The sequence below is a fragment of the Nyctereutes procyonoides genome, unplaced genomic scaffold (assembly GCF_905146905.1).
Source record: "Nyctereutes procyonoides isolate TBG_1078 unplaced genomic scaffold, NYPRO_anot_genome, whole genome shotgun sequence".
In the NCBI taxonomy this organism is placed as follows: Eukaryota; Metazoa; Chordata; class Mammalia; order Carnivora; family Canidae; genus Nyctereutes; species Nyctereutes procyonoides.
This window is the reverse complement of record NW_026575052.1, coordinates 62033798-62058775: the sequence shown is the minus strand read 5'-3', so window position 1 is coordinate 62058775 and position 24978 is coordinate 62033798. Positions and strand designations below refer to the sequence as shown.

General features: G+C 47.5%; 1 protein-coding gene across 3 annotated transcripts in view; it reads right to left on the bottom strand.

Annotated features, from left to right (window-relative positions):
* Positions 1 to 24978, bottom strand: part of CAMK1D (calcium/calmodulin dependent protein kinase ID) — a 433233-nt gene that overhangs the window by 37574 nt on the left and 370681 nt on the right. For all 3 annotated transcript variants that reach the window (XM_055331921.1, XM_055331920.1, XM_055331922.1), the window contains 2 exons: positions 23271 to 23397; positions 4708 to 4783 (listed from right to left, as the gene is read on the bottom strand). In XM_055331921.1, the coding sequence (XP_055187896.1) occupies positions 4708 to 4783; positions 23271 to 23397 (203 nt within the window). The remainder of the gene's footprint in view (positions 1 to 4707; positions 4784 to 23270; positions 23398 to 24978) is intronic.

Genomic DNA, 24978 nt, shown 5'->3' with positions numbered 1-24978 from the left:
GCGTAAGCCAAAGACTTGGGATTATACTCGAAACTTCCCTCTCCTTTATCTCCCACATCCAAAGTACACCTACCACTTGACCCCCCTCACTGCTTCCCCGGTAGACACAACTCTCACTGCTCACCTGAACGAGCCTCCCAACAGTCTCCACCCCCCACTGCTGCCCTGTTCATTCCAGAGTAGCTGGAATATTCCTCGAGTGAAAATCAGGTCAGTTCACACCTCTGACCCAAATTCTTCTTTGCCTTCCTATCACTTGTGTTAAACCAAACCTTTCTAAGTCTCTTGTTCCCCAGGCCCTTGCGTACCTCTTGGAATCTAACTTTCTGATATCCTGTCTTGCTATCATGCCTACGGATCGTGGCAGACATGCTCTTTACCTACTGCAAATCCATTTCCTACTTTCTTCTTCACCTGCACACCTGTGATTTGCCCCTCCTGCACATGGTCACCTGCTTCACTTGGCCAGCTGTGAAATCCCATTTTCTTTTCTAGGGACTACTTTAGAAATGAGCACGGGAGGCATTTCTGGCCAATGAGACATGAGGAAAAGTTGGCTGAGGGACTTCTGGGGAAGATAGTCTAGCTCTAACTGCCACATGGGGATAAATATCACCTCTTCTTCCACCAATTGGTGCAGCATCTGTCCATGAGGCCAGAAGCTGTGGCAGCCATCTTGTTTGGTTGGAGAGGGCACAAGGAAAAACCAATGCATTGAGGATGGTGGAGAGCAAGGATGGATATAATCTGGGACTGAGGTTCTGACTTAGGTGATCTTAGTGCTTTCCTACCTATGCACTTGTTATTACATGAGGTATGACTTCTTAAAAATGCCTACGCTAGTTGGGCCAGGTTTTTCTGTTACTTGAAGCTGAAAGCATCCTTTGTTCATGCTATTCATTCTGCCTGGAATATTTCCTCCTCACTCCTTGTCTCCCTACTCATCATTTAGGTTTCATTTTAGGCCCTCTGCTCAAGGAAGACTTCCCCAGCCACCCACTGGAAATAGGTAATCTCTGTTCTACTTTGCCATGGTACCTTGTGCTCTTCTCTTAAAAGCAATTTGCACATTTTAAAATTCCACGTTCATTTATGAGATTTCTTTGAATGCCTGTCTCCTCCACGAGACTGTGAGCCTGTTTACAAACAGGGGCTGCATATGTCTTGGTGAGCGCTCATTCTCAGTATCTTGCATAGTGGCAGGTGCATGGGACAGATTCAGTAAACATTTGTGGAAAGAGATAAACAAATACAAGCTGGATAGAACATGGAGTAAAGTATCTTCTCTACCCTCAATGACATGGCCACATCCCCATGGGAGGGGTATACGGTATAGTACAAAGAGCTGGACTGGAAGTCAGAGCTGGGCTTGGGTTCAAATGTTGATTCTGCTACCAAGTGATATTATTTAGTTTCCCTGAAGTTATCTTCTCAGTGGGTTTAAAACAACTACCCCTATCTTGTAGGATTTGAAAGAGGGTGAAGGGAGATAAAACTTGTGACCGTATTTATATTCTTGTAGTGTTATACAGATGTTTGACGTCAGCATTATTATAAAGTAGGTGCTATGTCCATCCTGAAATGTTCATATCTTAAAGGGATTCCATTGTAATAATTTTATTAAGGATAGCACAACCAAACTACTTACTATGGACTGAATAGTGTCCCCCTCAAATTCATATATTGAAGCCCTAACCCCCAATGTGATGGTGTTTGGAAATGGGAACTTTGAGAGGTAATTAGGTATAGATGAGGTCATGGGGATAGGGCCCCCATAATGGGGGACTTCTTTATAAGAAGAGGCACCAGAGAGCTTGCATGCTCTCCTTCTGCCTCTTAAGGACATACCAAGAAAGTGGTGGTCTGCAAGGTGGAAAGAAGGTCCTCCCTAGGAACTGAATCAGCAGGACCTCCCAGATCTTGGACCCCCCAGCCTTCTGAACTGTGAGAAACAAACCTGCTGATTAAGTCACCCAGTCTATGATGTTTTTTGTTCTAGCAGCCAGAGGTGTCTAAGACACCACTGCTTATCCCAGTAAAGCCATCTGTACCTCCTCATAGCTGTGGTATGTCAAATGCCAAGACTTTAGGGAGACAATTATATACACAGCTGTATATATGAAGGGAATCTATAGACACTATAATGTAGACCAGAGTAGTGGTTCAAGATTCAGCCAGATGTGAAGGAACAAACAAGTAGAAGCCCAGATGGGGGCGGGCGGCATTTTTTGCCTGGCCCCAGATTTCCCTAGATGACACCAGCTTTGGTCCTCGGCAGGAAGGACAGTGGCCCATCATTCATTTCTTTAAATCTTCCTTGTCAAGTCTGGCAAGGTCGGACCTCTGATAAGAGTTTCAGCTGGGGTTTTAAGGAGCCAGAGTAAATGACACACAGTCCATGTCTGCTTTCTGCTTACCCAGGAAGCTCTCTAATGAGGTATGCAGAAGTGTGTGTGTGTGTGTGTGTGTGTGTGTGTGTGTGTGTGAATTTATTTATTAGGGGAGAGGATCCATTGCTTTTACTAGATTCTCAAGGGGTCTATAACCCTCCCCACCCCCACAAAAAAAGAATGAAACTACCATAGAAGACAGTCAATGTGCTTTGAAAGTGAAAGCAGTATGTAAGTGCAATATGCTAGTTTTATAGCTCAGATGAATCTGGCCTTTATCCATTTCCATAAGTGGGGGCTGTAGGGGCCAAGGATATTATAATGGAAAAATCCTGTGATAATGGCAGGAATCTACAGGAGCTGTCAACTAAATCCACACTAAACTACAAGAGCTGCCCAGTTGAATGTAGGCTGTAGAAAGACCGCTTGCTTTCCAGATAATGAGACAAAGCCAACACAGGGGGGATGTTTCCAGTAGTCCCTGAGGATGCCACATGCTGTCAGACCTTTCTCTGATCACAATCCTCCACAGTCTTTCATTGTGTGTAGTGCGCTCTATCTGCTAGAAAGCCTTCCCTTCCCCGGGGAGAAATTCATTTCCTATCAATTACAGACACCAGTTGGCCCAAACCCACCCTAGGAATGTGCTCTGTAGTAAGCATTTGAAAGTATCATTGCAAAAAGAAATTATAATTAAAAAATAGCTTTACAGTGGACTTATGCAAAATGAAAAATAACAACAAAACCCAATATTGATCACCCTGAAAGAAATGCAAAAACCTTATGTCCAGATGGCCTTTCCTGGGTTGGGGAGACGAGGCACCTGAAAGGAAATGAGAATCTAAAGGCTACCTTCCCATTTTCATCACATTTTTTTTTCTCATTTTGATTTCTTTTGGAGATGTCCTAATACTTTCATAATACTGGTTTGTATCCCCAGGAAATCCAAGGTAGCACAAGAAAAGATGTTAAACATCATTAACCATAAGAGAAATGCACTGCAGCATTATTTATAACAGTCAACATATGGAAGCAACCCAAGTGTCCATTGATACACACACACATACACACACAGGAATATTACTCAGCCATAAAAAGGATGAGATCTTGTCATTCACAACATGGATGGACCTAGAGGGTATTAAGCTAAGTGAAATAAGTCAGAGCGAGAAAGACAAGTATCATATCATTTCATCATATGTGGAATCTTAAAAATGAAGCAAATGACTACCAAAACAAATAAAAAACAGAATCAGACCTATAAATACAGAGAACAAACTGATGGTTGCCAGAGAGAAGGGGTTGGGGGATGGGCAAAATAGGTGAAGGGGAGTGGGTAAGTCATGAGGAACATGGCCAATGGTATTGAGATAGCCTTGTCAGGTGACCAATGGCAGCTACACTCGTGGTGAGCACAGCATAACCCATAGAGTTGTCGGATCACTGCGCTGTACACCTGAAACTAATGTTAGCACTGTGTGTCAACTATATTCAAAGAAACACATTACCAATAAATTTTTAAAAAGAGAAACACAAATCAAATCCAAAACGGAAGCACTTCAGGCCAATCAGGACGGCTATTATAGAACATTGGAAGTAAGTGTTGGGAAGGATGCAGAGAAACTGGAACACTTACACATTGCTGTTGGGAATGCAAAAGTGAGGGCGCTGCTTTGCAAAACAGTATGGAGAGTCCTCAAAAAAGCTGAACAGAATTACCATATGAGCCAGCAACCCTACTTCTGGTGTGCATTCAAAGGCAGACATTTGTACACCTATGCTCATAATGGCATTACGCACAATAGCCACGGGGCAGAAATACCCAGTGTCCACTGATGGATGGGTGGAAAAATACAGTGTCTTATATGCATATCATGGACACTTATTCAGCCTTAAAAAGAAGGAAATTCTGTACCTACTGCAACGTGGATGAATCTTGAGGACATTATGATAAGTGAAAGAGCCAGTCACAAAAGGACAAATACTGTAGGATTCCACTGATGTGAGGAACATAGAGTCGTTGAGTTCCCAGAGACAGAATGTAGGACAGTGGGTGCCAGGGTCTTCAGGGAGGGGGGCGGGATAGGAACTTTAGTGTGTAATGGGGACAGAGTTTCTGTTTGGGAAGATGAGGAATTTCTGGAGACGGATGGTGGTGACGATTGCACAATACGGTGCCTGTACTTGATGCCACCAAACTGTACATTTAAAAATAGTTAAAATGGTAAATTTTGTGTCATGTATATTTTGCCACAATAAAACAAAAAAAAAAAAAGGAAGAAAGAAAAAAGGAGCCAAGGTGGCAAGCAATACTTACAAGATGTAGGCAATCACCCCGATGGACCAGCAGTCAACAGCTTTGCTGTATGGTTTCTGGGCCAGGACCTCAGGAGCTGTGAAAAGATAAAGGAGAGACACAAGCCTGACAATTTAAACGCCTACAACATAAAACATCTTTAAAAATTTTTTCTTTTCTTTATCTGTCTGCCCCTCAGCCTGAACTTTCTGTGACTAAAAACTGAGTAGAGATATAGGACTTGGGATCCCTGGGTGGCGCAGCGGTTTGGCACCTGCCTTTGGCCCAGGGCGCGATCCTGGAGACCCGGGATCGAATCCCACGTCAGGCTCCCGGTGCATGGAGCCTGCTTCTCCCTCTGCCTGTGTCTCTGCCTCTCTCTCTCTCTCTCTCTCTCTCTCTGTGACTATCATAAAAAAAAAAAGAGATATAGGACTTATTTTATATTTTGGTTTATTTAACTAGAAAAAAAATCTGTGTGTGTGTGTGTAATGAGATTAACAAAAAAAATCAATCTATCAATCGGAATAGGTGGCTATTTTATATTAGTGCTATGCTAGGTATTGCAGCTCAGATGAGGCTGAGTCAGAGAAAAGGATATTCCACTTGGAGCCTGGGGGGGGGGGGTGACCTCACCTAAAATTAATTCAGGGAAGAATTTTTGGCCCCAGGGTAGGGCCCGCCTGGGTGCTGTGGGGGTGTGAGCGTGAAGCCTCCTCCTAATGCCTTCATGGAGCTCATGATCCAGTGGAGGTGAGACCTGAGACCTGGTCCCTGGGAAGCCTGCCTTAGGCCTGCTCTCAGCTCACTCTTAAGGCATTGGGCAAGTGACCTGTCAATACTATCATTTCATTTTCTCATCCGTGAAACAGCAAAAATGCTCTTTGATCCTGATTCCTTGGTTCTAACCCAAGAATGCTCCATCCCAGGAAGGGGTGTGTGTGTCTCAGCTTATTTTGTCTTCTCGTGCTTTTTAATCCTGGCCTTGTGGCTCCAGCCCTGGGCTGGATATCCACCCAAGTATCTGGCAACCAACAGTGGCTGCCATACATTTTGTGCAAAGAGTAAGTAAATACAAGAGAAAACAGTGCATCTTTACAAGCAAAATCCCCCTTTTACCCAAATACACTTGACTAGCATGTCTTTAGCATAGACTTTCCAGAAAACTTGAGAGTACACAAAGTAAAACTACCAGGCATGGGCTGTCTGCTGGATTGTGTGTTCTATGGGTTTGGGATGCCTTAACTCACTTACTCACCTGGCTTTGGGGGGAAGAGTTTAATTAACATTATTATGAGGACTCCCTAGTCACAGGTGAGGACACAGAGGGATTGACAGATCCAGTAACTTGCACAAAGTGATCCAGCTAGCAAGTGGTCTCTATACCAACTTCCTCTCTGAAGTTTAACCTAAAAGAAGTGCCTGCCGTGGCCTGGGTCTTGTGCCAGGCATTCATAGATGTTTTCTACTATAACCCTTTTGGCAACCCGCACACTTATCACACTCTGCACCTGATCTAAGGAAAATGAGCCTCAGAGAAGTTCTTTTTCTGACACCACACAGTAGACATGGACCAGTTGGGATTTGAACCGGGTCAGTCTCTTCCTTGTTCCAGTTCCAATCATTGGAATATATTTACTGTGAAGGTGAGTGCTTCTTTAGCTTATAAGAAAAGTCCTTTTGCAGAAAAACCGACAGGGAAATCCTCTCTTATATTCATTAAGGTAAAAGTTCCTAAGCAGGATGAGGGACACATCATTTGCTGAATGTTTCTGGTTGTGATGGTAAGAAATACAATCCACAGATAACACCCAAGTCTACTTTTCAATTTTAGCCCCTATTCCTCCACACTTCAAATCAAGCTTTACTTTGCTTTTTTATCCAGAGCAAAATAAATTCGCTTGCGTGTCCTTTCTTGACTGTGTTCACCCTCAATGCAATGGCACGAGGAGAAACAGGACTATAAAGTTAGGAGACTCACGTATCAGAGAAGAGGCCCTTGGATAATTGGGAGCTGGCTGCATCAATACGTCCTTTTCCCTGTAACTGCTCAGAGCATATTTCTCAGACACTTCTATTATGGCAACTGACAAAAGGGAGCCGTTTCCCACAGTAAATGTCTTGCTGATTTAGGAAGTAAGCTCTCTCAGAGCTGATGTTCTTCTGGCCTGAGTGGCTGCAAGGGCACAGATGGTGGAGGTGATTGCATCTGCAAGGAGCTTATTTCTGAGTCTCCAGAGCCATCCATGTAGCTTGATGGAAAGTTCAGGAGGCAGGATAAGGCTCACCGGTGACTTCTGACCCAGTGTTGCTTTCCAGCAGAACAGATGGCAGAAATCCTGAGCACAGAGGCAGGATGGCGGGCAGGTGCCCTGGCTTCCATGTCATGGGATCTGCTGGGCTCTCTGGGGAGATGGCAAGCCAGCCAGGCCCAGCCGCTGCATGGCACCAGATGTCAAACAGTGGTGCGGGGGCAGCTAGAGTGCAGCACAGGATTCGGGGCACAAGCTCACGTCACATACCAGGTGGGACATGGTGACAGATGTGGGGAAGGAGCCCCGAGAAGGAAAATATTGGCGTCCCCAATGGCTGTTTCCATAGTTTATAAGCAAAGATTGAGCTGATCCCCTGAGCCGTGATTAGTAGAGGGTTAGCCTGCAAGCAGATCTCACCCCTAGGAGGAGCTGAAACTGTGTTCTCTGGAACTCTCCATCCTCATGCTCTCTGGCACTGTGGGCGTGCGGAGGGAGGGCTCCTTAACAGAACATCCTTGTCCTCCTTCTCCTCTTCCCCCTTCCCTGCCTTTTAGAAGGAGGGATGTTCTGGCCACCATCCATTATTCAGAAAACAAAAGAATAAAGAATATGGTGTCCCTATGGAAGTCTGTATACCCACGGGGACACGCACACTTGGCAACTCACCTTCAGGCTGTCAGGGCCACCCCCATTTGGGAGAACTGTGCCGGGGCCTACGTGCACTTGAGCAGCGAGTGGCTGATTTTTATGCAGCGTGGAACTGGGATGTTACTTGAGACGTTTAGATTCTTGAAGCCACAGATACCACATATAATTTTTAAAATATGCGATTTTGTGTAAATAGCGAAGTTTATCACAGCAAGTATGTTTTTAAAAAAGGTATTTGAGGGATCCCTGGGTGGCGCAGTGGTTTGGTGCCTGCCTTTGGCCCAGGGCGCGATCCTGGAGACCCGGGATCGAATCCCACGTCGGGCTCCCGGTGCATGGAGCCTGCTTCTCCCTCTGCCTGTGTCTCTGCCTCTCTCTCTCTCTCTGTGTGACTATCATAAATAAATAAAAATTAAAAAAAAATAAAAAAGGTATTTGGTTCTTTCTTAGATGCTTCTGGTCTCACAACTGACAAAAGGGAGACACTGATGGAAAGGTGCCAGGATCAGAAGCATGGGTTTTAGAGGGGAAAGTTCTAAATGATTAACAGGCAAACATCAAGGTAGCAATCCGGGGGTGGAAGTCTATGTACCTGTGCCAAACATTTCTTGTTAATTTTCTGGTGTTGTGTCTTATCTAGGTTCTATCAACAACAGCACAGTAAACATTTTTTAACCAGTTGTTGGCAGGTGAACCACTTGCCTGCTGGTGAGGTTCTTCACAGCACTTGAAACAAATGGAGAGCGTGAAGTCCTTGGATGTGTAACATAACAATAAAAAAGGGAAAGCAGACTGATCTGGAGAGTCTCACCAAACTAAAATATTTAAAAAACTATACAATGGCAACACGCACTAATGGCCTTACTTCCAATTCCACTTTTGATTTGATTCTTGAAACCAAATGTTCTCAGGGTGCCTGGATGGCTCAGTCGGTTGAGTGACCAACTCTTGGTTTTGGCTCAGGTCATGATCTTGGGATCATGAGACTGAACTCTGTGTTGGGCTCGGTGCTCAGTGCAGAGTCTGCTTGAGATTTTCTTCCTCTCCTGCTGGCCCTCCCCCTGGCTCACACTCTCTAAATAAATAAATAGATAAAATATTTAATTAAAAAAATCCAAATGTTTCTCTGGGACGTTGTTTGAACAAGCCTACCTATATCCCTTTAGCTACTTTTCATCTCATAGTGATTCTTGGAAAGCGTCAATTCTCAGGCAATAATCAAAACCTTCCTGACAATGTGATACGGCAACCAAATCATGCTGAATCCCTGGGATCTGGGATGTCTTTTTCTCTTGCTCTCCTCTGGGTCCTGCAGTTGGCACCTCTTGTTTGGCCAACCTGTTGAATTCTTCCTGGCTTTTGGCCTCCCTCCTACCCTTTCCTTAATCCTTTCAGCCTGTAGACTGTGCTCTGTGAGAATCCGCCTCTGGCTCTGATCACTTTGAGAACCAGCCACGCTCCCTTGGATTATATCAATCTTATACCATGTAATTCTTGGCAAGAATTCAGCTGTAATCCTAAAAAGTCACAGCATCCAGTTTACAAACTCTCAGACAGTGAATAAGCTTCCAGGCAGAGGAGGCCCAGGGCACAGTCAGCCAGGAGCCTTGCAAAGTGGGAAGGGTTCTCTGAGCCGTGCCCACCACACATCCACCGCTCCCCCAATGCTGTCAGATGCTGAAGAACTTCTTCATCAAGGAGAAACAATTTTCCCTTCTGACTGTATTCAGCTCAATGCATGTGTAGTGGGAGGGTGACAATGACTCTCGCCACCCCCACACCTCCTAATAGAGGGAGGCTTTGAACTGAAATAATTGGAACTACTGGCACTCGGAAAAGAGAGCTGTCATTAAAAGGCACCGTAGCTTGTTGGTGATGCTATCAGCCCCCGGGCAGAGCAGGAAAGGGCTTAGTCTCCAGGTCAGCCTAGACAGAAGGAAAGGACTCGAGGCAAGAGGACACATATGTTCCTCCGCTGCATCTCCAGGCACAGTCCCTGGGGACCATCAGTGGCAAGAGACCCATCTAGTGATGCTGAAAGGGACATACGCAAGATAGGCAGTGGTTGAGTGGGAGCAGCTCTACTTAGGTGACACGTGTTGGGTTCCTGGGTCCACTCAGCAAAAAAAACAAAAAAAAAAACAAAAAAACAAAAAAAATCCTGTAACACATCAGCCTCCTGAACCTCCCACCACACCTCTGCATCTTTTCCCTGCTGCGTGAATCACACCGTCAAATACCAGGCTTCGTGCCACCGGACACCAGGGACATATCTCAGGTCTATATTTTTAGGGCTTAGCACATTCCATTTGGTTAACAAGTGGCTATTCCTAACATGAATTTTAGGGATAAAACAGGCTGAATTAGCTCCAATTCTCTGCGTGTGGCTGTCATTCATACCATTCTCCTTTTAAAACCTTGTTTGCAAAGAGATTTCAGGATTACTACTTTTAGGTCTAATGGGCAGAAAAGATATTCTGTTAAGTGATCTCTCAGAACTTCCTCCCTGGTCCAAGGTTGGGGTTAACAACTCAGTTTTCTTAGCCACCCCTGATGGGAACAGCATCCCTCTGGCCAGTTTAGTTTATTCCAGCAAATGGGAGTTAATACGTAAAGGATGCAGCTTCAGCAGAGCATCCCCAAGCTACTGGAGATATCTGCGGACAGACAGATGTGGTCCTCCTTCTGAGGCTTTTCTCATGCTCTTCAGTGAAACAGTGGTTCAAGATTTAAAATAACTGAATTTACTGCTGTGAGACTCACTGACCCACCGTGATAAATACCACTTGGTGGGACACATCCTACAACCTGAGCTGTTTTATATTGGTTGAGAGCTAGGGTTCCTGGTAAACTCCAGAGGTTTCAAAAAAAAGGAAAAAAATTTTTCACAAACCTTTTGTCTTGTTTTTAAAAACAATTAAATTGCCCATTTTCCTTACTGAAAATGAAGAAAAAGGTGTAACCAAGTCTAACTGGAAGCAGGAAGAGCCGCTGTCTACTGGAGAGAGAGGAGGAGATTGAGAAGATCTCACCGGGTCACCAAGTGCAACTTCAAGGCCGTTTGTCCTCCTCTGTGGAAGTCTGAGTACCACTGCACTCAGCACCTCAGTTGACCACCTCCAGTGCGTGAAGGACAGGGTCACTTTAGGAAGAGGGTGGCCTGGGACGGGAAGGAGCAGCCCTCAGTGCCAGAAACGGAACCCCACAGCCCAGAACCACGGGGCCTAGGCTGTGTTTCTTGCATTCTTCAATTGTTTACCAGCTTGGATTCTGTTCCAGGCACTGGGCGTACGGTGTGAAGGAAGCAGACCCGGCCCCCTCCTCCTGGGTGCTGAGTGTGGACACGAGCCACAGAAGTCATGCCAGCCACAGCTGCCCTCCTAGGGGAGACGGTCAGACCAAGCCAGACAAGATCGTGGCAAGATTTTTAAAACTCTGAATAAAACTCTGAAAATACTGCACTTGCTCTAAATAAAACTCAAAAATATCTAGGAAGGGATATATTACCTCCAACAGTCAAACAGCGGGGAAGAAAGGCTGTCGCTAGTCTGTTGTGAGAATATGCCCTTGAGTTGTGCTCTAAGAATAAAGTAATTGGTTTAGAGATGAGGAGTAGGAGAGGTACGGGGGCTTGTTTTCTCATTACACAGGGGGTAAGGATGTGAAATGGTTGCTCGGATGTAGGTGGTTTTAACTTCAAACAACTTTAGCTGTCTGTATTTAAGAAGTTTTAAATAGGCCCACTGACTCTTCAGTAAAAGAAATCTGGGATCTGCCACTTACTCCACCTGTGGACTCGGGTGAGTCATTTGATCTTTTTGAGCCTCTAGTTTGTTCATCTGTAAAATGGGCACCTTCACAGAGCCCGACCTTCAGGACTGTAATGAAGCTTAGTGAAAATAATAACCATAATAAAGTTACAGATAGAGCCAATAGTGTATTATGTAAGGACAAAAGGTTGAGAGAACCACAGAGAGAGAGAATGGAGGTTCTATTATTTTGTAGAATTTAGAATTTAGAATAAAGGATGGACAGATCCTTGATTTCATTCGGTACCCTGCCTTCATTCTAGCTTTACCTAATGGAAATGATTCATAAATGGGAGATTTCCTTCCTTTGCATTAGAACCTTCTGAAATCAGAACAGAACGGGGACTACAAGCAATGGAAAGGCACAGCTGAGGATCTGAATCTTTGAGTTCGAGGGCAAACCTCAAACCCCCCATACCAACCTCCTGCCTTGTTGGTCCCTCTGTCCATTGAGTTACTGATCTTTTGTTCACTTATTCGCCAACACACTTCTACAGGCCTCTCTCAGTCCAGGCACGGTTCTAGACACTGCAACCCAAGAACTGGGTTGTCATCACTGCTGACAGCGCCATGGGCATGAGAACTGTCTGTCATAATATTAACGATGCCCACCATGGCCAAGGGACACTGGCTCACTGTGACCCCTTCATGGCTTTGTATTTATGGAGGGAAGAGAGAGACTGTACTCCTCCTACGTTCTCTCTCCCTGGCCCTCGGCCCTCCCTCACCCCATCCCACCCTCTCCTACCTCCAGGCCAGGGGTATCAAGATTGCCTTTGCCATCACCCTGAGCTCTCTTCAGTCGTGTAACTAGCAGCAAGGGAGCAATGCCCAGCTACAGCCCAATTCTTCTTTTCACTGGCCTCAATTATAATTCTTTCTTAAAGGGAGATTAGAAAAATTTGCTTCAGAAGTAAATATGAATCTATCCTATTTTTTTTCTAATTCTTTGGAGTTTGCAAAAGTCCTGCCATTTCCCTTACCTGCAGAACAGAGATGACCAGACCCCAAGATTAACAGCACTCTACATTTCCTTGAATGAGCTTCTGTTTTTGAAAATGGCTTTAAAAAAAAAATTTTTTTTTAAAGATTTTAAGCAGGGAGCCTGCTTCTCCCTCTGCCTATGTCTCTGCCTCTCTGTGTGTCTCTCATGGATAAATAAATAACATCTTTAAAAAAAAAATGATGAGATTGGGACACCTGGGTGGCTCAGCGGTCAGGCACCTGCCCTTGGCCCAGGGCGTGATCCCAGGATCTGGGATCGAGTCCCGCATCGGGCTCCCTGCGAGGAGCCTGCTTCTCCCTCTACCTATATCTCTGCTTCTCTCTCTCTCTTTCTCTCTCTCTGTGTCTCTCATGAATAAATAAATCTTTTAAAAAATTGATGAGACTGTGCACACAGAGAGTGGCACTCTCACCTCCACCCCCTGAGATCTGGCAGGGAATCAGAGAACAGAATTACAGGCTGGGCCCAGGACCAGCAAATCTCAGAGAATTCATTAAATTTCTGTGCCTCAGTTTCCTGTCTCCAAGGGCACCTGCTACTCTGTCCTGAAGTTATGCCTTTGTGGTAAAGAATCTGAGCTCAAGTGAAGAGTTGTCCGTGACACTTCATGGGAAGGAATACGCTTAGGGATTTGTGTCCAGGGCTAGCCACTTGGATCCCAGTCTTCCTGTTTTTGAGGATTTCCACAGGTGGTGAGAAGGAGCAGCTTCCTTGCTGGTGGATGAGTAAACGAGGCCTTCAATGAAACTGGAATCCGGCCCCAAAGAGTTAAGTGACGGCGTAGGTTGGAGAAGTGACAAGAGGGATTTCTTTTAAACACTGGGAGAGAGGGGATCCCTGGGTGGCTCAGCGGTTTGGCGCCTGCCTTTGATCTGGGGCGCGGTCCTGGGGTCCTGGGATCGAGTCCCATGTCGGGCTCCCTGTATGGAGCCTGCTTCTCCCTCTGCCTGTGTCTCTGCTTCTCTCTATATATATATATGAATAAATAAATAAAATCTTAAAAAAAAAACACTGGGGGAGAAAAAGGACATATCAACACAGTAGCTACCTGTTCAGGGATGATAAATAAAATTCTACAGATAAGGAAAATAAATTTCAGGCATCCCTTTCAGGGGGGAGATGCGGCTTCAGGAAGAACTGATGACAAGGAGTAGGACTGACCGCAGGAGTCAGAACTCTGTCGGTGGAAGTTCCAGCAGCAGCAGGGGGATTACATGGGTAAAAGCCCAGATAACGAGGGGCTTTCCAATGAGCGTCCTCACAAGCGGTGCAGCTTCCCCGAGGGTTAGAGGACCGCCACCGGGATTGCTGGCAAAGGATACAGCTGCAACACAGATTGATGCTTCGCCTGTGCTCTGCCTTGAGCCCAATGTCATGGGAGCTCTGAGGAGTAGCATGTTCTTGGGACAGCCCTGTCCTGCCCATATGGGTTCCCTTGCACTTTCTCACGCTGCCCTTAGAATTGCCAGTTACTAAAAACGCATCACAAAACTGCAGCTCACCCTGGCTTTCCTGGAGCCCCTTGAACTCCACCGCAGGCAGGCTATGTCCCCACGGAAAGTGCCGTGCTGCTGTCTAACCCGGGCTGATGGGGGCTGCTTACCAGGCCGGTGCCACCCAAGCCACAGTGCGGCCGGTGCCTGGAGGGGCGAAGCCGGGGAACGGGAAGGCAGTGGAAAAATCGGGGGGCAGCCGGTGGTTTAAAATGTGGGGAATTATGAATCTGAAGCGCTACCTACTGTGCTAGTGAGGCACCTACAGCCCAGCAATTGCACTGCTAGGGATTTACCCCAAAGATACAGATGCAGTGAAAGACTGAGACACCTGCACCCCAATGTTTATAGCAGCAATGTCCACAATAGCCAAACTGTGGAAGGAGCCTCGGTGTCCATCGACAGATGAATGGATAAAGATGTGGTCTATGTATACAATGGAATATTCCTCAGCCATTAGAAATGACGAATACACACCATTTGTTTCAACGTGGATGGACTGGAAGGTATGATGCTGAGTAAAATAAGTCAATCGGAGAAGGACAAACAGTGTATGGTCTCATTCATTTAGGGAATATAAAAAATAGTGAAAGGGAATAAAGGGGAAAGGAGAGAAAATGAGTGGGAAATATCAGAGAGGGTGACAGCACATGGGAGACTCCTAACTCTGGGAAATGAACAAGGGGTGGTGGAAGGGGAGGTGGGCAGGGGGACAGGGTGACTGGGTGATGGGCACTGAGGAGGGCACTTGATGGGATGAGCACTGGGTGTTATGCTCTATGTTGGCAAATTGAACTCCAATTTAAAATAAATAAATAAATAAAATAAAATGTGGGAGAGACCTGGAATTCAGTGGAAGGGAAGAAGTGAAACGTTCGGAGCCATTCTGGCCATTCTGGTGTTTGGGGTTTTAATCATTAAGAGAGGTGGGGGGGAGAAGAATAAATTCCAAAGTGCCACAAGGCTTCCTTCTCTTCCTCGCCACCCCAGCCCACTTCCACCCAGTGGAACCAGTTTAGAAACTTTGACACTCCATCCCAATATCCTCTCTGCCTCCTGAGGTCCGGCAGGGAATCAGAGGACAGAATTACAGGCTGGGCCCGGGGCCAGCATATCTCAGAGAATTGGTTACCTTTCTGTGCCTCAGTTTCCTGTCTCGAAGGGCACCTGCTAGTCTGTCCTTCTGCCATTCAGCAATCGCAGAAGGGTGAAGAGTGTGAAGAGTGAGTTAGGGTGCCTGGGCACGTGGGGGGGTGCTCCTCCAAGGGTTTACTCTCTGCCCATGTGCTGACAGGGAGCTCCTGCCCCCTCAAGGCTAGCGTCTCCACTGAGGGGGGCCCTGTTCTCTCTGACGAATGGGGTCTGGCTGCAGCACCCCGTGTGGCGAAACGCTCACTGCTGGTTGTCACCAGCTAGCTGCAGGGAAAGGAAGAAAGGGAAAATTCTTCTCTGGGTCCTCCGCTTACTCATCTGCACCCTGCATGGCCATTTACGAGTTCTAGAAACCCTGTTTCAACACCAACAGCCTAAGAGCATGAGAATGATGTGGTATTTTTAGCCAAACACTAAAATGTGAAATTTCAAGTAGCAAATAGAGGCTCCTGGGTGGCTCAGTTGGTGAAGCATCTGCCTTCGGCTCAGGTCATGATCCCAGGGTCCTGGGATCGAGCCCCATGTCAGGCTCCCTGCTCAATGGGGTGGGGGAGGGGGCTGCTTCTCCCCTTCTTCCTCCCCCTGCTTATGCTCATTCTCTCTGTGTCAAATAAATACATAAAATAAAATAAATAAGGGAGCAAACTAAAAAATCAAGCTCTGTGGGAGAAACAGCCACACAGAAGAGTAGGGATGAATGGCTAAGAGCAAGGGCCCACGGGGAAAAGATGAGAGGAATCACCATGAAAGGTTGTTGACCAGGACAAAAATGGTTGATAGCAACTTATTCTAGTCTTTTCTTATCCATTCTGAGTGAAGGTGGGAAAAGTGGCAGTCAAGATCCTCCACACATGGATATTTGTATACTTAGAGGACCGTGAGTCACATGTCTCTAGAAATACAAGAGGGCAGACCCAGAAAAAATCATGGAGCTCGGTTAGTCCAGCACAGTTATTTTATATCCAAGAAACTGACAACCCAAGAGTTTAATGAAGGGCTCTGGCCTCCCACATCTCTAACCAATGGCAGAGACATGCAGGCGACTCGCATGCAAGTCTCAGTGCTGTGACTGCCACCAACTAGAGGCTGGGTGGCTTGGAGAACAAGTTGGGTCCTTGTCCCAACACCATGCTGGCTGCAACCACCGTTTTCCAAGATCTCATAGGAGCCACAGGGCCCAGATCAAGCTCTAAAGATGCTGTGGTCTCATGAATTCAGGGCATTCCTCTATCAAAAAAAAAAATATGCCAAGAATATCAACCAGCCTTTCTTCATTCCATTTACAAGAGAACACGATGAAACTTGTTTCAACTATTTTAGGGAAGTTAAGCCAGAGCTAGACCAGAGATTTGTGCAGGCAGTACTACAAGTAAGTTAGGGAAGGAAACCAGAAGGACTCCTTTCCCACCGAGTTAGGAATATGACAATCAGCCACCACGTACAGAACCATGGTGTGCTTCTGCTCCTAAACGCAGTGGTGGACTGGAGGTAAGTGCGCCTTCCTATTTTTGAGCAACATCCCACCATGAAACAGTGTGGCTGCTGGTGTGCACTCCAGAGGAAGCACTGCACAGCGGTGGATCATCACTCGGTAGGGCTCGATGAGAAAAGAAAGTCTTGTTTAGCTCAGAAACATCACAAAGCAATTAAAGACTCTACCACCCTTCTTGTCCTTTCTAAGGTGAAGTCTGGGACTCTCGAGTCACCCTGCTAGCAAGAGAAGTCGCCTTCCTCTGACGAGGCACCCCTGTCACTCAATCTACAGATGGTGGTTTGAAGTTCTTTGAAACTGTTTACTTTTCTTTTTGGAATCAGGAGAACCAGACCCACAGAACTGGGGAAATCGCATTAGTGCACAAAGAGCGACATCAAGAAATAAAACAACACGCTGTCCTCTACCAGTCGGAGGAGATTTGTCATCTTTAGTTTGACTAAAATGGGTGCTTTCCATGACTTACTGTTGTCTTTTTCAAGATTTTATTTATTTATTCATGAGAGACACACAGAGAGAGGCAGAGACATAGGCAGGGGGAGAAGCAGCTCCCTGCGGGGGAGCCTGATGAGGGACTCGATCCCAGGACCCCAGGATCACACCCTGAGCCGAAGGCAGATGCTCAACCACTGAGCCACCCAGGCATCCTTGGGATTTATTGTTTCCATTCAGTGATTCAAAAGAGAGCCCACTTAGATATCTTAATTTACGTAGCAGAACAAGTGACACAAGTAACTTTACTAACTTTCTAAGCTTGGACTTTTGCCTTATTGGCGACACCAAGGGGAACGTTTCACCTGGCTCAATCAAGTGGATTCCAAGTCCAGGTAAATACCATACTGATGGCCACCACATTACCTCGAGGAGCTGATGACCACCGGATAGCCCCATCATTTCTTTTAAATTATCTCCAAGAACTTGTGTATGCAAGTCCCCTCTCTAAGCCAAATGAGTCTGTTCACTTCTTCCACACCTGACAAGAAGCAGTTTGAGACTCTGGAACTTTGTTCTTCTGCTTGCCCACATCTGGCTCTCTCTTCATCTTGGCCCAGAATTCTACTCTTCCTTCCAATCACTCCTCCTCCATGAGCTTTCCCCTGTTCGTTCCAGCCCTTGTTGATTCCTCTCTCACCTGCATTTGTGAGGCTGCTTGTGACACCTGTCCAGTGATGGCATACTGCAAACGCGCCACCTTCTATGGGTCTGCATCGCCCCCTGGCCGGAGTCCGTTGGAGGGGCCCTAGGTGTGAGAGCGAGCTCTAGGAGCTGCCGGCAGCGATGGGGGATGCTCATGGTCTCCTGCCACCACTGACGTGATGCTCTGCAAGCACCCTGGTTCCTTATAGAGGACATGTAATATCTAACAGCTGCGAAGGGTGAAGGGTGAAGCTCAAGATGCTCGGATCCTTTCACCTTCTCAAGCACTGGGTGCACCGGGATATTTGGGATAAACAGCCCTTTCTTCCTCACTATTTCATCATTAGAGAGCTCATTGAAATTGAAGGTATCTTGATGCTGCCAAACTTCACTATTTAGCCAAATAGTCATGTAGACAAGAATAGAGAGAACAAGAACGCGATGGCCTTTACAAACTGAAATCAATACTCCTAGAAGGACCTAGAAGGAGTCTGGACCAAAGCTGAAAGCAGACAGTGGTGCTCTGTGCCTGGCTTGGGCTCCTGGACAGCATGGCCTCCAGAATCGGGAGGGCTGACTGCAGCTGGGCTCTGCTGTGTTTAAACTCAAACTGCCCAGTAGGGATGGGGCTGTGGCTTCTTTGTCCAAGATCCCAAATAGTGTCCCAGTCTTGCTGAGAGATAAGCCAGGAGTGGGGAGCAGGTGGAGGTGGGGGTGTCCAGAGCTAGGGTTGACAGCATGTTGGGGTCCCCTTACAGAGACCCACTTCATCTTCTGCCCACTGGCTGTCGGGATCCCACTGGCTGGGACAGATCCATAATTCAAGGCCCCCAAAGCCTATGGCCAACACCCAGTCTTCATCTTCCTTGACTTAATAGCCACAATGGACACAGGTACTCTCTCCAACCCAAGGTACTTCCGAGGTAACCACAGCACCCTGGTTCTCTTTCTGCCTCACATGCTCCCCACTCACTGTTCCTCGGCCTCCAGCCTCAGTCCTTCTTTGCCTCCATCTCTCCCTGTCCAACCCCCATAGCCATTTCATCTGGGTTCACGGCTTCAAAATACATCCAGAAGCTGTCAAGACCCCCGGTCTAGTCCATCCTCAAGTCCACACACGGATTCTGTCCTTTTTAATTTGCCTACTTGCTAAATTTGTAGTTCCCAAATCAATACTTGCCATGCTTTTAGGTCACTTGTGGACATGAGCAGAGAGGCTCAAACTGTTTCCGAGGCACACGTTCCCAGCTGAGGTCAAACAAGGCCACGCTCTGCCCTCCTGTTTCGACGCTCACACTATAAACAACTGTCATTTTCATGATCTAGTTAGGGTCATGTTTTTCCCATTTCTGTGCATTTTTGTAGATTCATGGTTTAAAACGGCCCCCAAGTGCCATGATGAAGTGCCTTCTGGTGTTCCTGGCACCAGAGAGCAGAGATGTGCTTATAGAGAAAATATGCAGCTAGATAAGCCTCCTTTAGGGCTAAGTTATGGGGCTGCTGGCCATGAGTTCAACGTTCATGAATCAAGACTGTCCATAAAATAAGGTGCCATGGAACAGAAATACACATAAAACAAGGTCATTTATCGATCAGGAGGTGCAAATGTGGTGCCCAGAGGTTCACAAGGAACCTGACCCTGTACCTCCCCTGGGAACGACAGGTCAGTCTTTACTAGCTCAGCGTCGACAGTGATGTTACAGGACATAATTCCTGTGCATAATGAGAATCAGACCGGCTCTTTCCCCAGAACTCCAGGAGGAACTGCCTCCTCGACCTTGCAAATTCGAACCCATCAAAATCTGAACCCCTGATAATATTTTTGCAACCTGCTCTTTCCACTGACTTTTACATCTCAAATAAAATTAAAGGAAACTGCACCCTTTCTGGGGCTTAGGCCAAAAAAACCCCTTAGAATCATCACGGATTTCTCTCTGAATCCCTACTTTTAGTTTTCCAGAAAACCTCCATGACACTACTTTCAAATTTTATCTGACAACTTCTCACCACTTCTACTCTGTCAACCCAGCCCAGACCCCACCATTTCTCCCCTCCTTCCACCCCGGCCCTGCACCCTGGCATCTCTCCTAATCCCCGGCCTGTCTCCTAGAGGAATCCTGGTAAAAGTCAGATCATGCCATGCCTTGTGTCAGAACGTTCCCATGGCTCCCCTACCACCCTGAGTAAGAGCCACCGTCTTGACAATGACTTCTAAAGTCCTAGCTACACGTGCCCTGCCTGTTACTTCTCTGCCCTTATCCTCCACTGCTTTCCTCTTTGCTCACATGGCTCCCGTTTCTCCCCCAAATACCCCTGCCTCGGGGCCTTTGCACTATCCTTGGAATGCTATTCCTCCAAGTAACAACATGGCCAGCATCTTCACTTCTATCAAATCTTGACCTCACTGTCACCCTCATAGTGAGGGCTGCCTTGACTACTATGTTTAAAATCACAACCTCCTACACACACACACACACACACACACACACACACACACACACAAACACACACACTCCTCTCTTACCTGCTTTATTTTTCTTCATAGCACTCATCAATCTAAGATACTAAAGAATAGACTTAGCTGTTTGCATACAGTCCGTCTCCCTCTCGCTCAAATGTAAGCCCCTTGATTGAGGGCAGGGATTTTTATCTGCCTTTTTTTTCCTTTCTACTGATGTGTCCCCAGTACCTAGAACAGCAGGTAGGCACTAAATAAATAATCCTTAGGTGATGAATAATGTAGCACTTACCAGATATTATTCAATTTGCCTGTTTGTCCTCTGTCTCTCACAATACTGTGAGCGTTTTGAAGTCAGAAACCCTGTCACTATATATTTATATTCCTAACACCAAGCCACCGAGCTCAGCACGTAACAGGGATCTAATAAATACATGCTGAATGGGAGAGAGAGAGAAAAATGCTAATTTTCACCAACCTTGGATTTTTATCAATTTAACAAGCATCTCCACAGGGATGAGTGAGAAAATTCCTAAAGATGAATGTAGGAAAAACCCGCAGTGCAGTGGGAAAGAGACACCAATACATAGGGACCCTGGTGCAATGTAATCAGAGCCATGATGAAGAAATGGTTAGGAAAATGAGTAGGATGACAAGAGAGAGAATGAGGGGCACCTGGGTGACTCAGTAGTTGAGTGTCTGCCTTCAGCTCAGGTCGTGATCCCGGGATCCTGGGATCGAGTCCCACATTGGGTTCCCACGGGGAGCCTGCTTCTCCCTCTGCATATGTCTCTGCCTCTCTCTGTGTGTCTCTCATAAGTAAGTAAGTAAGTAAGTAAGTAAGTAAGTAAATAAATAAATAAATAAATAAATAAATAAAATCTTTAACAAGAGAGAGAGCAAGAATGGGTGTTGGGAAAGTGGCCAAAGGGGGGGGCAACCTGTGAGGTGGGCTTTGAGGGCTGAATAGTAGTTTGCATGCAGCCTGGGGAGTGGGGAGGAAACAGGCCAAGCTCTGCTGCTCCCTGCTCAAGATGTAGGTCTACAAGTCATGAGCTCCCCAGCGTGGCCCCTTCCTTGCTCTCAGAGGACTCCCCAGGCATCTCAGTGCTCACAAATATGAGTACGGAGCTGCTACATTCCCACAGAGCTCCTCTTCTCCCTCCTCATCCAAAGAAAATTCCAATCTGACAATGGAATTACTTGATGGCTCCACTTGCCACCATTTAGGGTGGTCACAGCAAGGGCCACATCTACATGGTGTTCTCGGTTCCCGGACTCGTCAGCGCCTGCACAGAACCAGACCCCCCGGATGACAGCCGCTTAGAAACCCAGAGAAAGTGCCACTTTACATTTTCTGATTCGCCTGGTGGAACAGGTTTCTCTCCTCTGGGCCTTTGACGAGAACTGAGAAGCGCACCTCTTTCATTTTTATTTGCTGCTCGCCTGGCCTGGAATGAACTGGAGAAATCCCACGTGCGCACCGCACACCCCCCCACTCCCAGGCACACGCGTGTGCTCCCGTGTGCATCTTGCACCACAGCCGTGATGCCAAGTCCCCGCCACCCCATGGGGCCCAGATGGGTCCTGTTGCATCACTTCCCGAGCCCAGGACAGGGATTGCTTGGGGCACTGTCAATCTCATCGGGGCCTGGCCTGCGTGGCCTCTCCGTGGTCAGAACACCAGCGGGACACCACACCCGCCTTGGCCACACTGGCATTACCTCCTCCTGAGTCTGTGGCTTCCCTTCACCTTACCCCCCCCCCCCAGGAGCCCCCAGCTGGCTCCTCTCTCCTGTCCTGTGGGTACCTTCAAAGATGGGACGGCTGCGACCTAACGCCCTGACACCCCTGCCCGCGGTGGAAGGACCAAGAAGGGCTTAGTGGAGTTTCCCACTATGCACCAGGCCCCTGGCTCCTCAGGTGGGAGGCCCGCTTCCCGCAGCCTGGCCTGGGAAGGCCATGTGCTTGGACCTAAAATCAGACAGGAGTGATGCCCGTCAGAGAACATTCCCTCTTCACTTTCAGGGTGGGCGTCCTGTTCTCATTAGGAAAAGCCATCATGGTTTGTACACGAATCCAGGCCTGGTCTCTTGTTCTGCATCTGCATCCTCGGATATTCCCAGCTCGGACCGACTCCCCAGACTTTTCCCACTTGGGGCTCTGGCACCAGCCAACGCTCCGTGCCCTCACGTCCCAGGGCCGCCTGCTTCTCCACAAGCAGGCGAATAGGCTGCTTGCCCTGCTGCGTCCTCAGCCCCATCTCCCCGGTGCCCTGCCACTCTGCTGCCAGCTCCCACTTCTGTTCCTCATAGCCCTCGCCATGGCCTGAAACGACCCTGCTCTTCACCTCTTTGGCTGTGGTCTGCCACTCCCAAGTAACATGTAAGCTCCTCGAGGGCAGGCACCCTGCGTCTCGTGCCTTGCCTTCACCCCGGTGCCCAGCACCGCGGCTGGCACGTGGTGGAAACCTTCGTGTATACATTGGCTGCAGGAGTGAACACGTTCGTGTAAACCAGGGTCATGGACCCCTTGCCAACGGTGCCCATGGCCTTTCTCCGGGTCCCCAAAAGGCAGACGATGACTCTGAGCGTGCAAGTGCTCTTGCCCTTTCTGCATTCCAAATGCTTGGTACAAAGGATCTGGGGCTCTGATTTTAGGAAGGACTTTCATTCTTGGCTTCTCCAGGACAGATCCGGACCGGCTACTTCAAGAGTGACTTCGTCAAGGTACAAAGCAGCTTCCTCCTACGGATGTTCTCTTTCTAGCAGCTTCTATCTCCATATTTTACATGTTCTGTGTGTCTGCACCTCACTGCTATGTCAGTGTCTCACTGTCTCGCTGTAAATCATTTGAAAACACAGGTATGTATGCAATATTTCTGGCATCAGAACCCGGGAGCTCATCCAAATCAACTTCAGGCCTCCGCGCCCAGGCCCACACTTGAACTAGACAGGATTTCTCCCCAACTATTCAAAGGTTTCAGGGGAAAATGCTTCCCTTCTATTTTGTTCCAATGTCTCTCAGCCTTTTTATTCTCCCCTCGAGGGGAACGAAGGCAGCTGTGATCCCATGCCAGGCTTGAGCGCTTAAGACAGACGAAGCAGACACGGACACACGCACACTGTGCTTACCAACGTAGCCCGGGGTCCCACAGGCTGTGGACATCACGTCTCCTTTGCCTTCCATTTTTGACAATCCGAAGTCACTGATCATTATTTTGGATTCCTCATCTTGACTGTAGTACAAGAGATTTTCAGGCTGGAGAGAAAATAAGAAGCAAAAAATCAACAAAGGATGTTTAAAGTGGGGTTAATTGTGGGAGACACACCAAGCCACGTAATCTGGTCACAGCTTTTTTTTAATTTTTATTTATTTATTCATGATAGAGAGAGAGAGAGAGAGAGAGAGAGAGAGGCAGGCAGAGGGAGAAGCAGGCTCCACGCTGGGAGCCCAACGCGGGACTCAATCCTGGGACTCCAGGATCACACCCCAGGCCAAAGGCAGGCGCTAAACCACTGAGCCACCCAGGGATCCCCTAATCTGGTCACAGTTTAAGCACATGCTTAAACTTCAGACAGAGTAAATGCACCAAGGAAAGCAGTGTTCGGTAAGAGCAATGTAGAGGACCCTACGCAGCACTGGGCACTCAGGTCTCAAGAAATGTGACTCCCTTTCACTTATCAGTATGTTCTCTGCTTTAAAAAAGTGAACCCTCTATTATTAGGGTGACCTCGAAATCCTCTCAGATCTGTCAGTGTATTTCTTGGGTTGGAGCAGGGGGGACTCACAGAAATGAAATTCCTTCCGCAGGTGGAATTTCTTGTTCCCTTTCTCTGACCCTTGTCAGCAACCTCTCTGTAATCCCAGGCTCCCTCTCCCAGCCCTTGGTAACGTCCCATGTCCTGCCGTTCTGGCAGATGTGTCCCTCGTTCCCCTCTACTGAGCCAGCTGACCCCTGCTCCCCCACCTCCTGGGAAATAGAGGGATCTCATCATGGTTGAATCAAATCCAAAGATCCAGCACCGTGTAGGCACGTGTCCTTAAAGATTCTGAGCTCTGTTTGCCTTCCTGGAAAACATGGGTTGCAGTGGTTCTTCATTTGCTTCCCAGAACAGTACATGATGGAGCTCAGAGGGTAGGAATGCTTGACACATGGCAGAGGTCCTGTCTCCCCAGAGCCCTGCAGTCAGGGGCACCTGCATGGCAGCTCCAAAGGGGGGGCCGAGGGAACGCAATCCAGGGGTGGAGCGGGAGACAACGAAGCGTTAATTGCATAGTGTTCTAGGAAAAATTGGGGTGTCACTCTTCGCCAAAAGGGGGAGAGAGAGAGAAAGAGAAGCTCAAGGAGACAGAGGGAGATGTCTCAGCCTCGGGACTGGGCCAGTCCTTCCCCAGGCAGAGCCTGAACACAGATGGGCTGCCTCAATTAATGATGTTGTCCCTGAAGAGATAATGTTGAGGAATGACACCTCCCCTCTCCCCCCACTGGGAAAATTCTGAAGATTGACCCAGTGAATAAGCAATCGCTTCTCTCATTCGCATTTAACCTTAGAGGAAGCAGACACAGGAAGGACAGGAGCTCAGCAGGCCCCTTCCCCACGCCATTTCCTGTCTGGCTCTTCTCCCATCCCTGAGAGTGAAGCGAGAGCATCTCTGGTCAGCGCTTTGTGGTGAGTCTTTGGTTCCCGAGTATTGAATTTGAGGAACTATTCTCTCATCGAGTGACTAGGCCTGTGTCAAGAAGTGGTTCTGGGCCTGGCTGTGCAGCAGAATCCCCTCCGACAGCAGCAAATGTCTGCATGTCTTTTTCAGGAGATTTCAGAAGGGCCCAGGGCCTTT